This window comes from Juglans microcarpa x Juglans regia, chromosome 1D, assembly GCF_004785595.1.
Source record: "Juglans microcarpa x Juglans regia isolate MS1-56 chromosome 1D, Jm3101_v1.0, whole genome shotgun sequence".
Taxonomy (NCBI): domain Eukaryota; kingdom Viridiplantae; phylum Streptophyta; class Magnoliopsida; order Fagales; family Juglandaceae; genus Juglans; species Juglans microcarpa x Juglans regia.
Window position 1 is genome coordinate 32,375,154 of NC_054594.1, and position 15,697 is coordinate 32,390,850.

Genomic DNA, 15,697 nt, shown 5'->3' on the forward strand with positions numbered 1-15,697 from the left:
TATTTGTGATGGCCTTAATTGACTGGTTAGCCCAGTGGATAGATTTGTAAATTACAATATTAATTATGTATAATATATATTGGTAATCTGAAATTTTGGTTGGATTAGTTTGATATGGTGTTGGATTATTTGGATTGGTAATATATGTTGGAAATTACTTTTTCTTTCAGTTTGGTTAAATAGTTTCCATCAAAATCATTTGTCAAAAAAGATTGCTTTCCCAGGAACATTAGTCATGGGAAATACGATTGTGCAAAAAACCTGTTTTGTGACCGAACAACTTTTCTTAAAAAGTTTGTTGTCACCAGTGTCTGCTACCAGGAAAAAAAACAGTTTTCTACCAATCAATCCCACAAACAATCCAACCAAAAATCAACTCTTTCTACAGTTATCCCACAAACAGGCATGTATTGAACCTCTTTCAACACAATCCACCATAAGTCATCATCCAGAATAATTTTTGTCATGAACGAATTGGTGGGTAAAATTTATGAGACACTACTTTTGCCACGAAGGAAATTCATGGATATAGAAGATTTTGCATGAATTTCTTCCATGGATAACGACATTATTACTGACCACGAGGTCATGTTTTATCTGTCGTTCATGTCGTGGTAAAAAGATGGTTTTTCCCATGAACTCAAAATTTGGTGGAAAAAGATTTTTTTTTTTTCCCTACCAGTTATATGCCACGAGTCTTCCACGACACAAATTGGTGGGAAAAAATCGTTTCCCACTAAGTCTACATTTTTTTCGACCACAGTCCCTCCCGGAAAAAAAAAAAAAAAAAAAAAAAAAAAAAAAAAAAGAAAGGATTTGTTGTAGTGATTATTTATTTAGATTTGTGTCATGTTGAGCCTAAATTAGACAATATATTATTTATTTCTTTAAATTTTAAAATATTATCAAAAATATTTTATTTTAACATATATTACTATTATGAATTTTATCAAATTCTATTAGTAACATGTGTAATTATAATTGAGGTTATTATTATTATTGTTGTTGTTGTTGTTGTGGTTGTTGTTATTTATCTATTATCCATTAATAGAATGAACTTAGTGGAATAAACCCGCCTCACGCTCTACCCCTTCATGAATCATGGATATGCACGTCATGAGTTGATATGCACATTATCAGTTTGTAACCGATGACATTGAACACGTAGAAGCCATTTTATATTTCTTCACACAAACCACCTCCTCTAGAATCAAATCAAGCCCCCACACTGAAGTTGATCTGCATCGCACCCACCAGTAGCACTATCGACCTCGTTAGGCCAAAATGAAAAAAACCATCGTCACTTGTACCGCCACCAGACAACCACCACAAGCCGTTGAACAACAACGATGCCCCTGTTTTCTCTTCGTCAAAAACCGTCACGGTCAAGAGAAACTAACGAGTCTCCACCATGCCGAAGTAGCTACAGACAACCGAGAAACTGCCATTGGTCACTGCCGAAATACACCTAGAATACATCGACACGCTGGACAACCACTGTAAGCCATTTCTCCTCCGCTTTATCTTCTTCGTTTCTCTCTCCCTCTAACTACACCGGAATCATCTTTTACGCTAGGAGCTCCACCACCATGCACGGACGTTGCCGCCGTCGACCTCCGTCCGGCCACCCACATTGTCCCTTCTTTCTTCCACGGTGCCCTCTATCTCCTTGGGTAAGCTCTACCATAGATCCTTTTATTCATGAGTAGAAGTCGGTTGCTCTCAAAGTTAAGGATGCTTTTAAGTTTTCAGATTTTTACAAAAATACCTACAATTACATATTATTTATTACAAAAATTGCCCTTTAATCTATTTCTATATAGCTCCTAGTCCTTATGTAAAGCATATTTAAGACTTCTGCTTTTCTTAAAATGCTTTTACGTTTCTGCCCATTGGTATGTAAGCATGGCTGAATGTTTTTTTTTTTAACTAGTGTGTTTACAATGGCATGATGACTCTTTTTATTGGACTTGAATTAATTATCAGGAAAATTTTATTAAGTTAGATTTGGTTTATTTTGTTTAGCCCAACAATCCTATTTTTACAGAAATCTTATTTTTCCTTATAGAAAATAATTAGGGAATTTAAACTATATTAGTTATTATTAAATACTTAAAATTTATTGTTTGAAATGAATCTTTAATGTTATTATTATAGATTTGGATATATTTATGCTATTAAAGTTTTAAATTTAAATTAAAGAAGTATGTTAAGAATATTTAAATAATATTAGTATTTATTATATTTCTTGTAAAAAATTAATAATTATGTTAATTATAGGAAAGAATAGCTATTTTAATTGAGGTTTTCACGACTTATTTTATTAGAATTTAAAATAACTCAAGTATTCTCCTAAATTATAGGGGTGTAACAGGTCCCGTTTTGGACAAAATTTAGGACCAAACCGGGATGTATCGATTTTGTATTTTCAAGAACCGATCCCGCACCGGTTACCCCTTAAACCAGTACTTCCGATTTTACTGATTCCGGTCCGGTTTTAATATACTATATTATATATTATAATATATATATATATATATATAATAGTATATTATAGTATATATTACTATAGCGATAATATATTGTAGTATATTATAATATATATTATAATTATATTATAGATTATAGTGATATAAGATTTTAAATTTTAATATTATATTAATTAGTAATTTATCATATAATACAAAACTATTTTATATATAATTATATATTATATATAAAATTTATATATAATATAAAAAATTATAATATATATATGAACCGATCCGGCTTGGTCTAGTCCAATTTTAGAAAAAGAAAAATCAGAACCGGACTGATTTTGACCGGTTTTAAGAAAAATAAAACCAGTATCGGACCAAACCAAACCCAGTACTGCACCAAATCCGTCGGTTCGGTTCAGTACAGTCCGGTCCAGTTCATCGGTTTTTTTTACACCCCTACTAAATTATAATATGTTATTGGTAATTAAGTAATTTAAAATATCCGGATTCATTGATTATGGTGTTACATAGAATATTTATTTGACTATTTTCTAAACTATGAATTTAATTAAGTGGGATATGAGGACATGTTTTCCTAGACAAATTTAGTGACGTTTCTACTTCATATAGGTGACGAGCTACGAAATGAGATTCAGGAAGTAGCACTGCGAAGTATGTAATTTGATCACAAATTAGGATTATCATATGTTAGTTTAGATAAATTATTATTAAAACCAATTCTTGATAGCCTCTTTTACGTACCACAAACGTCATGATTATGCAAACATGTTATCCAACATAACATATGATCATGTTCAAATTCAAAAATTATAATTAGGTATATAGTATGTTATGCATCTCAAGTTGTATAAGACACCTAAGATATCTTAAGTTCAAGTGCAAGATAAGATCAAATCAGTTTAATCAGTTGGTCATTCAAATGCATGGCACCAATGCAGTTTCAGGGCGGATGTGCAAGACACAAACTCAAGCGTAGTCCACCATAGTATGCCAAAATACTATCAGCGGCTCACCTTGCTGCCACAGGACTTGGGGCCAGTATACAACCTCGTACACAGGGTTAAGTGTGTTGATCAATCAGATCAGTCAATTAAATTAGATCTATCAGTTAATTTAGATAAATTAGTCATGCATAGCATAAGTATCAGCATGAACAATCATAATTAGTTGTTAGCATTAGGACTGTACAAAAAATTGAGAAACCGACCTAGACCAACTCAGACCGGCCACTGGAGCTCAGAACCAACCGAAACAGGTGGAGGACCGGTCGGTGTGCGGTAGGAAATAGAGAAAATCAATATCGGCCAATTCGGCGTTGGTTTGAACTTGGTTCAAACTGCTGAACTGGCTGACTAAATAAACTATTTTTTTATATATATTCTCTACTTAAAACGACGCTGTTCTACTTAAGTTTAAGTGGAACGGTGTCGTTTTAAGCTTTAGTTGTGTTTTAAATACAACTTAAACGATGGTGTTTGGTATTAAACCAAACGCGTCGTTTAATTCATAACGAATAAAAAAAAATTTAAGTAGAACGACGCCGTTTGGTTTAATTCATAATGAATAAAAAAAAAATTTAAGTAGAACGAGCGTCATTTCAAAATAACTTCGTCTTCCTCCTTGCATCTTCTTCCTCGCATTCTTCCCAGTTCTCATCCTCTCTCTCTCTCTCCTCTACAACACTCTCTCTCTACTCTTTCAGAGGAAGGTTGGTCTGGGAACTGACCGTGAACCGCCAGAGAAATGAAGCAACGGTTTCGACCGGTGTTTCTCCCCCTCGTCGACCAGTTTCGGCCAATTTTCTCCCCCACAAATTAACTTTTAGTTGGCATTGGTTTTGCCCAAAAACCTAACCAAACGGGTCGGTTTTCACCCCTAGTCAGCATGAAGATTCTTAAGAAAAATCTTATATTTATTATATTTACGTTGTGATGGATTTCTTACTGAGTTTTCGACTCATTTTAGTTTTATTTCATATTTTTAACCACCCAAGTGAGGATGATGACCACGAGCAGGCGGGCCAGGCTTAGATGGAGCAATTGAATTTAATGTCAGGCATTAATGATTTAGTTAGTTTATTTATTAAATTATAAAATCTCTTGCCGGATAATATTTTATGAAATGAGAAGAGATATTTTGTTAAAAGTTGAACAAAATATTGTTATAATATTATTTTTTAAAATTATTTTTATTTTTGGATTTCAAAAAGTTGAATTGCTTATTATATTTTATATGAGAGTTTAAAAAAATTGTAATGATTATATGAGATGAGATAAAATAGTTCAGTTTTGTGAAACCACACCAGCTCTTACTACTATTCATAAAGAACTCAATTCATCTCAACTCAGCTCAACATCCAAACGGAGCTCTCCATCGTTAGATTACAACCTATTATATTATTAAAATTATTTGCATGATTGCGCGCACCAATTTTAAATTGTTTAGCACTACTCTAGAATAAAATGAGAGTATCATGCTCCCCTTATTTTTTTTCCTTTCCTTTGACATATCAAACAAAAGAAAAATAAAAATATGCTTCTGCAAACAAATTGAGACATGTTGACCGTCATGATCATGTGATGCAATTGTGAATATGTTAAAAGAAATGTCAACAATTGAGAGATCCTTACACATGTTAAATGGAGAAAAAAACTACAGCCAAGTGATCCTTGAGTTGCTGAGGTGGAGGGCTGAAGCTATTCTGTTATGCATTTGAGACACTATATAAGGCTTGATGTAGTTCATTTATATTGATCGTTGTGATACAAATTACATTGTGACTTGGTGAAAGATCAGGGAGAAACAGAGTGAGAACCCAAGAGAGACACTTGAGAGAAAGTGAGGAAAATGGTGATATCTTGTAATCTTGATACTGCAATTTTCATCTTGATCAATGAAAACAGAAGGCTCCTAGTTGTTCCTGCCATGGATGTAAATCATTAGGATCGAACCACATAAATGATTGGCATTCTTTACTGCTTTCTCATTTGTTTTCAATATTCTGTGAGCTTTCATGGCAATCTTGGAGGCATAGTTTAATCTGAAATTCAAACACATATTAGATTTTAGTTCAACAAGTGGCATCAAGAGCCAGGTTCGATGTGGAAAACTAAGTTTGATGTCGAGAAATTCACTGGAAAAAATAATTTTGGTCTATGGAGGATCAAGATGAAAGCATTACTGGTACAACAAGGGTTTTAAGATGCACTTCTTGATGAAAAGAACTTGAGTTCTTTATCAGAAAAGGAGAAAACACAAGTCTTGCAGAAGGCTCATAGTACCATAATCTTTTCTCTTGGTGAGAAAGTCTTGAGGGAAGTTGCTAAAGAAGATACTGCAGCTGGAGTTTGGTTAAAACTCGAGAATCTATATATGAAAAAGTCTCTGGCAAACAAATTCCACAAGAAGACCAGGCTTTACACCTTCAAGAGAGTTACAAAACAAAAGCGATGACAAAACATAAACTAAAGAAGGGTTAACTGTAAGGGGTAGGCTAGATAAAAGAAATCAGAAAGGGAAGAACAACAAAACAAGATCAAAATCGTGAGGAAAACAATTGAAATGTTTTGTCTGCCACAAGGAAGAACATTTTAAAAGAGATTGTCGAGAAAAGAAGCAAAGTGTGGGAAACAAGTCTAAGGAGGAGGGAAATGCAGCTATTGGCTTGGATGGATATGAAAGTGTTGAAGTTCTGAATGTTTCAGAAGTGGATTCTAGAAATGAATGGATTTTGGACCCAAGTTGTTCATTCCATATGTGTCCCTCTAGATCATGGTTTGAAACCTTCATTGAACTCGATGGAGGACATGTGAATCTTGGAAACAACAAATCTTGCAAGATTTTGGAAATTGGGTTAGTGAGGTTAAAGATGCATGAGAAGTAAGATACATACCTGAGTTGAAGAAAAATTTAATTTCTCTAGGAATGCTAGATCAATCTGGTTATACTTTTAAATCAGAATCTTGAATCTTAAAAGTTGCAAAGGGGTCACTTACTGTCATGAAGGGAGTAATAAAAAATAGTCTCTACACACTGGTTGGCAAGACAGTCATTGGTGAGGCATCTCCAGTCCAAAAGGGGATGGAAGACAAGGTCCTTTTTATGGCATAAAAGGTTGGGACATGTCAATCAACAAGGTCTTCAAGAGCTTAAGAAACAAGGTTTACTGAAAGATGAGAATCTTGGAGAGTTACTTTTCTGTGAGGATTGCATACTTGGGAAATCAACAAGAGTCAGCTTCAAAACAGCTACTCATAAAACCAAGCAGACCTATGGGGACCTGCAAAGGTAAATTCACATAGGGGTGTAAGGTATTTTCTGACTATTATTGACGACTACTACAGGAAGGTATGGTTATACATATTGAAAACTAAAAGTGATACATTTGCTAAGTTAAAAGAATAGAAAACTCTAGTAGAAAATCAGGTTGGCAGAAAAGTTAAAAGGTTAAGGACAGATAATGGCTTAGAGTATCTGTCCAATGAGTTTAATGAATTCTGTAAAAGGGAGGGGTTGGCTAGGCATAAAACTGTAAGGGAAACACTCCAAAAATGGCTTAGTTGAGAGAATGAATAGAACCATTTTAGAAATGGTGAGGTGCATGTTAGCCACATCAGGTTTATCAAAAACCTTTTGGGTTGAGGTTGTTGTTGTTGTTGTGCACCTAATTAATAAATGTTCATCCTCAACCTTAAACTTCAAAACTCCACAAGAAATATAGTCAATGAAACCTTCAACACATAACCACTTAAGAATTTTTGAATGTGTAGCCTATGCACACTCAAAAACAGATAAGTTGGAACCACATGCACTTAAGTGCATTTTTGTGGGATATCCAAAAGGGGTAAAAGGATACAAATTGTAGATAAATGAACCTGGAAAACATAAATGTATTGTTAGTAGGGATGTAACTTTCAATGAGAGGCAAATGGCAGGAAAGAAAGAAAATTCAGAATGTCATGAAGAATTACCTGCCACTACTGATATGCAACTTGAGGTGGAGCAGTCAATAGACTCACCTTGTAATCATGAAACTCAAGTTAGAAAAATTGAGGACTCAAGTTCAAAGGTTAGAAAACAAGGTGGAGAGAATACTTACCAACTAGCTCGAGACAGGGAAAGAAAAGTAATAAAACCTCCACAAAGGTATGGGCAGGTTGAGCTTACTGCTTTTGCTCTTACTGTTGCTGAGGAAGTTATTGAAATGGAACCTAAAACCTTTAAGGAAGCCATGGCCAGTAAAGAGGTAGATAAATGGATGCTTGTAATGCAAGAGGAAATGGAATCTAAATAAAAATAAAACATGGGAAATGGTTTCCAAACCATAAAATTATAAACTAATTGGTTCTAAGTGGATCTACAAAATAAAAGAGGGCATACCAGGAGTTGAACTACCTAGATACAGAGCTACGTTAGTTGCTAAGGGATTTACACAGAAAGAAGTAGTGGATTATAATGAAATCTTCTCTCATGTGGTTAAACACAGCTCCATAAGACTTTTACTCTCTTGTGTGGCATATCAAGACATGCATTTGGAACAATTGGATGTTAAGGCAGCATTCTTGCATAGTGAACTTGAAGAAGTCATATACATGCAACCACTTGAAGGCTTCTCTACTGAAACCACAAGGAATCAAGTGTGTTTATTAAAGAAATCACTGTATGGACTTAAACAATCCCCAAGACAGTGACATAAAAGATTTGATTACCACATGATTCACAATGGTTTCAATAGAAGCAATTATGACAAATTTGTATACCACAAGCAAGTCTAAAGAAATCCAATATAGCTATTGTTATATATGGATGACATGTTTATTGCTTGTAAGGACATAATTCAAATTAACCAAGTCAAGTGCATGCTTAAGTCAAAATTTGAGATGAATGAATTGGGTCCAGTTAAGAGAATTCTGGGAATGGAGATCATAAGGGAAAGGAATAAAAAGCTTCTCTACTTATCTCAAAAATCATATATTTCCAAAGTACTAACAGATTTGATATAGATCAAGTAAAAATAGTTAGCACTCCTATTGGGCAGCATTCAAAATTGTCAATCACTCAAGCACCAGAAACTGATGAGGATAAAGAATTCATGAAGAATATTCCATATGCCAGCATTGTTGGGAGCATCATGTATATTATGGTCTGCACTAGGCTAGATTTAACCTATGCTGTCAGTATTGTAAGCAGATTCATGAGCAATCCAGGAAAATCACACTGGCATGCTCTTAAGTGTGTATTCCAATACTTATCTAGTACAAAGTGCTTTGGACTAAAATTTGGTGAAAATATGCAAATCGGATCTAATCTACAAGGCTTTGTTGACTCAGATTATACCGAAAATTTAGACACAAGTAAATCACTAACTGGTTTTGTGTTTACCATTTTTGGAGGAGCTGTCAGTTGGAAGACAAATCTACAGCCAGTGGTAGCCTTATCAACAACTGAGGCAGAATATATTGCAATGACTGAGGCAATAAAGGAGCCTATATGACTGGAGGGGATCTCTCATGAATTAGGCATATATAAAGGCAGTGTCACAATTCACTGTGACAATCAAAGCACCATACATCTTGCCAAAAATAATGTTTATCATGAGAGATCCAATCATATAGATGTCAGGCTGTATTTAGTGAGGCACATCATATCTTCTGGGGAAACTGAAGTGGAAAAAGTTCTTACTGGAGACAACCCCTCTGATATGATGACAAAATCCTTACCAACAACCAAGTTTAGACACTGTCTAAGCTTGATTAATATGGGAAATTGTTGAGTACCCACTAAGGGGAGAACCTGTAGGAACATCTAAGAGGAAGACGAAGACATCCTGCAAGGACTAAATGCTTGTCAAGGTGGAGAATTGTTATAAAAAATTTCAACTATTGAGATCCTTACACATGTCAAATGGAGAAAAAACCTACAGTCAAGTGATCCTCAAGTTGCTGAGGTGGAGGGTTGAAGCTACTCTGTTATGCATTTGAGAAACTATATAAGGCTTGATGTAGTTCATTTATATTGATCGTTGTGATACAAATTACATTATGACTTGGTGAAAGATCCGGGAGAAATAGAGTGAGGACCTGAGAGAGACACTTGAGAGAAGGTGAGGAAGAGGGTGATATCTTGTAATCTTGATACTGAAATTTTCATCTTGATCAATGAAAACAGAAGGCTCCTAGATGTTCCTATCGTGGATGTAGATCATTAGGACCGAACATATAAATCATTGGTGTTCTTTACTGCTTTCTCATTTGTTTTCAATATTCTGTGAGCTTTCTTGGCAATATTGTAGGCATAGTTTAATCTGAAATTCAAACACAGATTAAATTTTAGTTCAACAGAATATATATATATATATGTCACAATTACTATCCGATCCACCCTTCATGGCCGTGCACGGCTTCTTCAATTTAATTTGTCCAAAAATGGTGATTATAGAAAGTAACTCTAAAATCAAGTATTGCATATGCATTAGCCTTTGTGTTTGTGTGTGTCGGTGGATTTTCAATCGAGAGAACCATACATACACTCATTAAGAGAGTTGAGGGATTGAGAACGTACGTTGTTGCACTAATATAGGAGAAAGGAAGAGAGAGAGAGAGGAAGTTGGGAGCTAGAGAGATCTGAGACCGATTAGTTTTAGGTCTTCTTTGGATTTAAAAGCCATATCAACTTATTTCACCTCATCTAATCATTACAACTTTACTAAACTTTTAAACAAAATATAATAAACAATTCAACTTTTTCAAATCTCAAAACGAAAGTTATATTAAAAATTTATATTCTAATAATATTTTCTTCAACTTTTAACTATCACCTCATCTTATCTCATCTTAACTCAACTCATTATCCAAATATCCATTAGTCTTTATTAGGCCGTTTACTAAAACATATCGCAATAGCCAACAGGGCTATTTAGCATATCAAAATACTTTCATCATTCCTTGAAAATTTTATCCTAATTTTTAAATAAAAATTGGGGCCGGAGTCAGGATTATAGAGTTTTATTGAATTATAAACACTGATTCCATTTTAAGAACTTTAGAGTTTGACCTCCAACTCCAATATCAAAAATTTTAATTTCAATCGAAGTGAAGATCAAAATGAAGTTAGAGTTTAGAGTTTTTAAGGAACTGTTTGGATAGTCAGATGAGATGGTTTTAAATGAAAATTGAAAGTTGAATAAAATATTGTTAGAATATTATTTTTTAATATTATTATTATTTTGTGATTTGAAAAAGTTAAATTATTTATTATATTTTATATGAGAATTTAAGAAAATTATAATAATGAGATGAGTTAAGAGTGTTTCTTAATCCAAACAACTCCTAAATGACCCTACTAAAGATATAGTTTTGAGATATTGAGGTCATTTTTACATGAGCCCTTCTACAGGGATCGATGGGTTGCCGAACCTTCCCTAGCCCCCCTAAATTTTTAAAAACCCCTTTTTAATATGTACATTTTTTTTAGGATGTTCTCAATATAAAGACAATTCGAACTCTCTAAAATTTTCAAAAATCTAATTTCGCACTTAGTTTTAAAGTTCGTTTTATTTTTTAGAAAAGATATTTATAATTGTGAATTGTGCAACCGTATCATAATCGTTTTGAAAAAAGTGAATAAGACATGATATCCACATGAAAAAAATTGATTTTTAATAGTAGATCACACTTTTTTTTAAAACGATTACACAGTGTTTACATACTTCACTATTGTATAAAAAATTACTCTTTATTTTTTCATACTTATATATTTTTTTTTTTTTTGTCATTAATAAAATCTTATATTCTCACACTAATTGTTTTATTTTTTGTTCACATCTCATAATAGGCAAGCAAGGTTTTAGGTCCTTTTTTTTTTTAATCTATTTTGTATATTTAGAACATCATTTTTCCTATTTGTTGATACTTTTCCGATGAAGTCTTCTACTAACTAGTTTATTTTGATTAGGTTTTGTTAACATCTATGCTATCACCATCGGGTTAACAATTAGGAGTGAAAGAAACATATTTCCCATGGCTTTTCTTATCTATATAATAGAAGTTTTAGTCTTAGATTCAACAATGAAATTTATTTTTTGTTTTCTTAATTTTTATCCTTTATTTGTGCTTTTACTGTTACAATGAATTTGTATAACAATATTCACCTTGTTTTATCATTTAATCGATTTTAAGAGATAATAATATTAACTTTTAATTCAAGTCTTTAAATAGATTTTTAATATTGCATGTGTACTAATATAGAGGGAGATTAAAAGAAATTACATACTTTTATATTTATGTCGGTTGGTCTCTAATAAAAAATTCTTGATTCTGCTCCTGATTGTATCGATAATGCATTTTTATTGTTGTTTTTTTATTAAAAATAACAAAAACGTAGTATTTCATCGGTACAACCCATCAGTTCCTTTAGTATTTTCCTTTTTGGATAATGGTATAGATGTTATCATTTTTTTTCGAAATAATTAGTCCCTAACAATTTATAGCTGAGGTAGTAGTGAAAGGAAAATAAAATTAATAAATAGAAAGATGTGACCCCGAGATTGGGCTGTTATGATTAAGCCCATTAATGTTTGGGTCGACCCAAGTAATTCCTCGGAAATTAGGTTTCGAGTCCCGGTGCTTTAAAAACCGCCTTTCAAGTTTCCTCCCTCCCAAAGCTTCTACTCGCCGTTGTCTACCTGCTCGTGTGATCCTTCTTCTTTACTGGTTTTTTCTCAATCCTGTCTCTATTTTTCTTATATATATCGGTATTTGAAGGCAGTTGTTTCCCTTTGTAAATTTCTGTCTTGGGAATTAGGGTTTTGTTACTTTTAATCTGAGAATTAGGGTTTTGTTTCTCTTGACAAACTGGCTGGATTCTTTGTTTTATGTGCTCTTTAAAAACATGTTTTATTGCTGTGAAAAACTGAAGATTTATCTCTTAAATATTATTAAATTTTGTATTAATATGAATCGGCTAAGAGTTCTTTTTTTGTGAATGAATGAATACTTTGAGATTCAAAGATTGTTTTTTTTTTAGCAACCCTCTCTCTGTTTTTTTCCCATTGTTAGTGCTCATTTGTTCTTGTTTTCATTCATATGGATGACCCTGATATTTCTATTATGCTATTCATCTGTTGCCCCTAGTTTTTTGCCCTTTAATTTTTCCTCTTTCTTAGTCCATTAAAAGTTTGGATACTTGGTCTTGTTTGTTCAGATTGGTAAGGGTTTGAAGAAGTAGTTTACACAGAAGCCAAGATGCAGAACGAAGAGGGGGTTATTACCGAGCTTTACATTCCCAGGAAATGGTATTTAATATGTTTCCATTTTTCATTATCATTGTTTTCAGTTTTTGTGTTTCTCGAATGCATCTTGATTTTTTTTTTTTTTTGGCTAAATGCTTGTGAATCAGCTCGGCCACAAACAGGTTGATTACTTCGAAGGACCACGCTTCCGTTCAGATCAATGTCGGGCATTTGGATGAGAATGGCGTGTACAACGGCCATTTCTCCACCTTTGCTCTCTGTGGATTTGTTCGTGCTCAGGTTTTTTGTTCTCTCCCCATTTCAGTTTTCTACTTCCACAGTTTTATTTGCATGAGTTGCTTGAGTTTTAGATTATGGTACTTGAAGTTTACTCTCAGTGAAGGACTGTTGAAATTGCTTTGCGTGTTTAATCTGAAGATTAGTGGTAGGCAATTACTTTTGGGGAGTAAATGGAATGTGCCTTTAGATCTTATAGAAATGTAAGTGCCTTAGAAACTGATGTTTTGTCTTTTTTATGGGAAACGTTTGATATTAACATGCAAAGTATAGAGTCTTATATTTTCAAGATTTGTTTTGGTTGAATGAACTGTCTGTGCCACGAGGTGTTGAACACTGACTGAAACTTGAAGCATTTACTTTTCCTTGTAGGAATTGTGTTCTGTATGTGTTAATCGTTTCTGCCTTTGATTGTGGAAGTCTGAAAGTCTTTCTTTCTTTCTATCTTTCTGCCTTCGATTGTGTTAATCGTTTCTGCCTTTGGTGGCCGCATTGCCATGTATTTTGTAGATGTATGAGACATTCCACATGGTCTGTGTTTTTATATTTCATTCTTGTTTATTTCGGTGCTTCTATTGCAATCTTTCATGAACAGATTTTCTTGTATAAAAGAAAAAATTTTCATGAACAGTTTTTGTTTAATTCATACAATTTACTCACATCTTGGTTAGACTATTATTTTTGATTGTGTAGTTTTTTCTGATTTCTTTTACATTCTATTCCAGGGAGATGCTGACAGTGCGCTTGATCGCCTTTGGCAGAAAAAGAAAGTTGAAGCTCGTCAACAGTAGAGTAAGGGAGAGAGAGAATCTAGTTCATTATCGTGTTTGAAATTCTGTTCTCGGGTCGATGCAATGTGGTCTAAGGATTTTGACTCCTTCCATTAGTTTTTATGAAATATTGAAACTACTTTTTGATCTTTCACGTGTGGCTGTTTGAATTGTGGATATGACATAAAATCTCGTGTACCTTTTACATGTATACTGACTGCTCTGCATAACATTTACTTTCACATATCTGAATAGCTAATTATCTTGACCATCACATTTCAAGCAAGGTACGGGTGTATGCCAATGGGATCGGTGGCCAAAAGGAAAACAAAATAAAAGGATGCCTAGTTTTATGAAATTTGCTTTGAGGAAATAGTGGCATCGCAAGGGAAAAAAATGTTCTAAACAATGTTTTGCCCGAGTTTATCTTGAATCCATGACCTGCATTTATTCTGGGCTTTACCCTTTAATAGTAATGAATGTTGTTGCAGTTGGTAGTGGGTACTGTCAAGTTTATATAGATATTTGGTTGCTTGAATTTCCAGTAAGTTTTACCTTGCTTGTTAGCACAAGGTGCCATGTTACCAGGTATCCTGAAAGCTGATTTTCCTCGCATGTCTTCGAAGTCAACGAGGACAGAATTTTTTTTTTTTTTTTTCTACGGATCATGATTCTCTGCAGCCTAGGAGTTATCTTGGATCTTGGGAGAGTGTTTGGCGTTGGTTTCATGAAAGGTAAGGGATACAATTATTTAGGTCATGAGAAATTAGTATTGCACAGGCTTGTGTTAGTCGGAGGACTGTTAAGACATGTAATGTCTGGCTACCTAATTCTGATCGAGTTCATATATGCTTAGAAGGACAACGCAACAGACTTGAATTAAACTCTTAACTAAGAAAAGAGAACTAATTTTAAATGAAATAATGAAGAAAGTTATGTTAATATATAAGGAAGTATTTCTGACTTGTTGGATGTTAAGAGTATCTAAGATCAATTGTGAATAATAGTAAACTGTTTGTAAATAGTAGTGAAATAGTTTGAATATTGAGAATAGTTATGTTTGTCTTAACGAATAATCATCCGTGGATGCACAGATATGTTTGAGGCATGGGATGAGATATAAAAATCTTATCTTATCTCATCATTACAATTTTTTCAAACTCTCATATAAAATATAATAAATAATTCAATTTTTTTAAATTTTTATTAACTTTTTTAAATTTTAAAACAATAATAATATTTTAAAATAATATTTTAAATTTTTATTTAAAATAAAAAATTTTCATCTCGCTCTTCAAATCTACACTTATGATCTACTCTAGAAAGTACCAATCGAAAATACTAATCGAGCAAGTGTGGTGACTGATTTGAGACGTGGCAGCTCGTGATCTAATTAAGAAAATTTTCTGCAATTTCAGTATACTTAAAACGATGTTGTAAAGATATTTCGTATTGGGACTTTAAAAGGTAGGCTTTGAGATTTAACTACTTATGGTATTTGTTAAATACAATTTATTTAGTTAAAATACTTAACAACTTCTAGTGACATGAACTTCAAATGATGTGGTTATTTTCATTACGAGTTTTGTTATATATGGTTATCATGTATTTCATTAATTTGATTAGTTAAAACAGTTATTTTATATTAAAAAAAGTGATACAGCTATTCACGTTAGTAAAATACATAATCAATAAGTAAAAATGACTATACATAAAATTTTTATTTTCATTACTGGCACATTGAAGCTACAGTTAGAATTTTGTCCTTGACTCATTAGCAGGGATAGAGAATTAAAGACAAAATAAATGGCCCTACAATCTTACAGCAACCTACCTTTTTAAATCAATATTATCCCACTTGTTTCTCTTCTCCTAACATGACATCATCTATCTTTTTAGCG

The 15,697-nt window shown here is 33.1% G+C and overlaps 2 protein-coding genes across 2 annotated transcripts; both read left to right on the top strand.

Moving 5' to 3' along the window:
• The first annotated feature begins 7,428 nt into the window (after positions 1-7,428).
• LOC121246747 (secreted RxLR effector protein 161-like) lies at positions 7,429-8,994 on the top strand. The gene is made up of 2 exons (XM_041145004.1): positions 7,429-7,746; positions 8,539-8,994. Exons 1-2 carry the CDS (start codon positions 7,429-7,431, stop codon positions 8,992-8,994), a joined length of 774 nt encoding a protein of 257 aa, XP_041000938.1.
• Positions 8,995-12,059: 3,065 nt separating this feature from the next.
• Positions 12,060-14,336, top strand: LOC121252798 (40S ribosomal protein S21-2). The gene is made up of 5 exons (XM_041152653.1): positions 12,060-12,211; positions 12,702-12,792; positions 12,897-13,029; positions 13,752-13,818; positions 14,074-14,336. The coding sequence occupies exons 2-4, from the start codon at positions 12,743-12,745 to the stop codon at positions 13,815-13,817; spliced, it is 249 nt and encodes an 82-aa protein (XP_041008587.1). The 5' UTR covers positions 12,060-12,211; positions 12,702-12,742; the 3' UTR covers position 13,818; positions 14,074-14,336.
• The last annotated feature ends 1,361 nt before the right edge of the window (positions 14,337-15,697 follow it).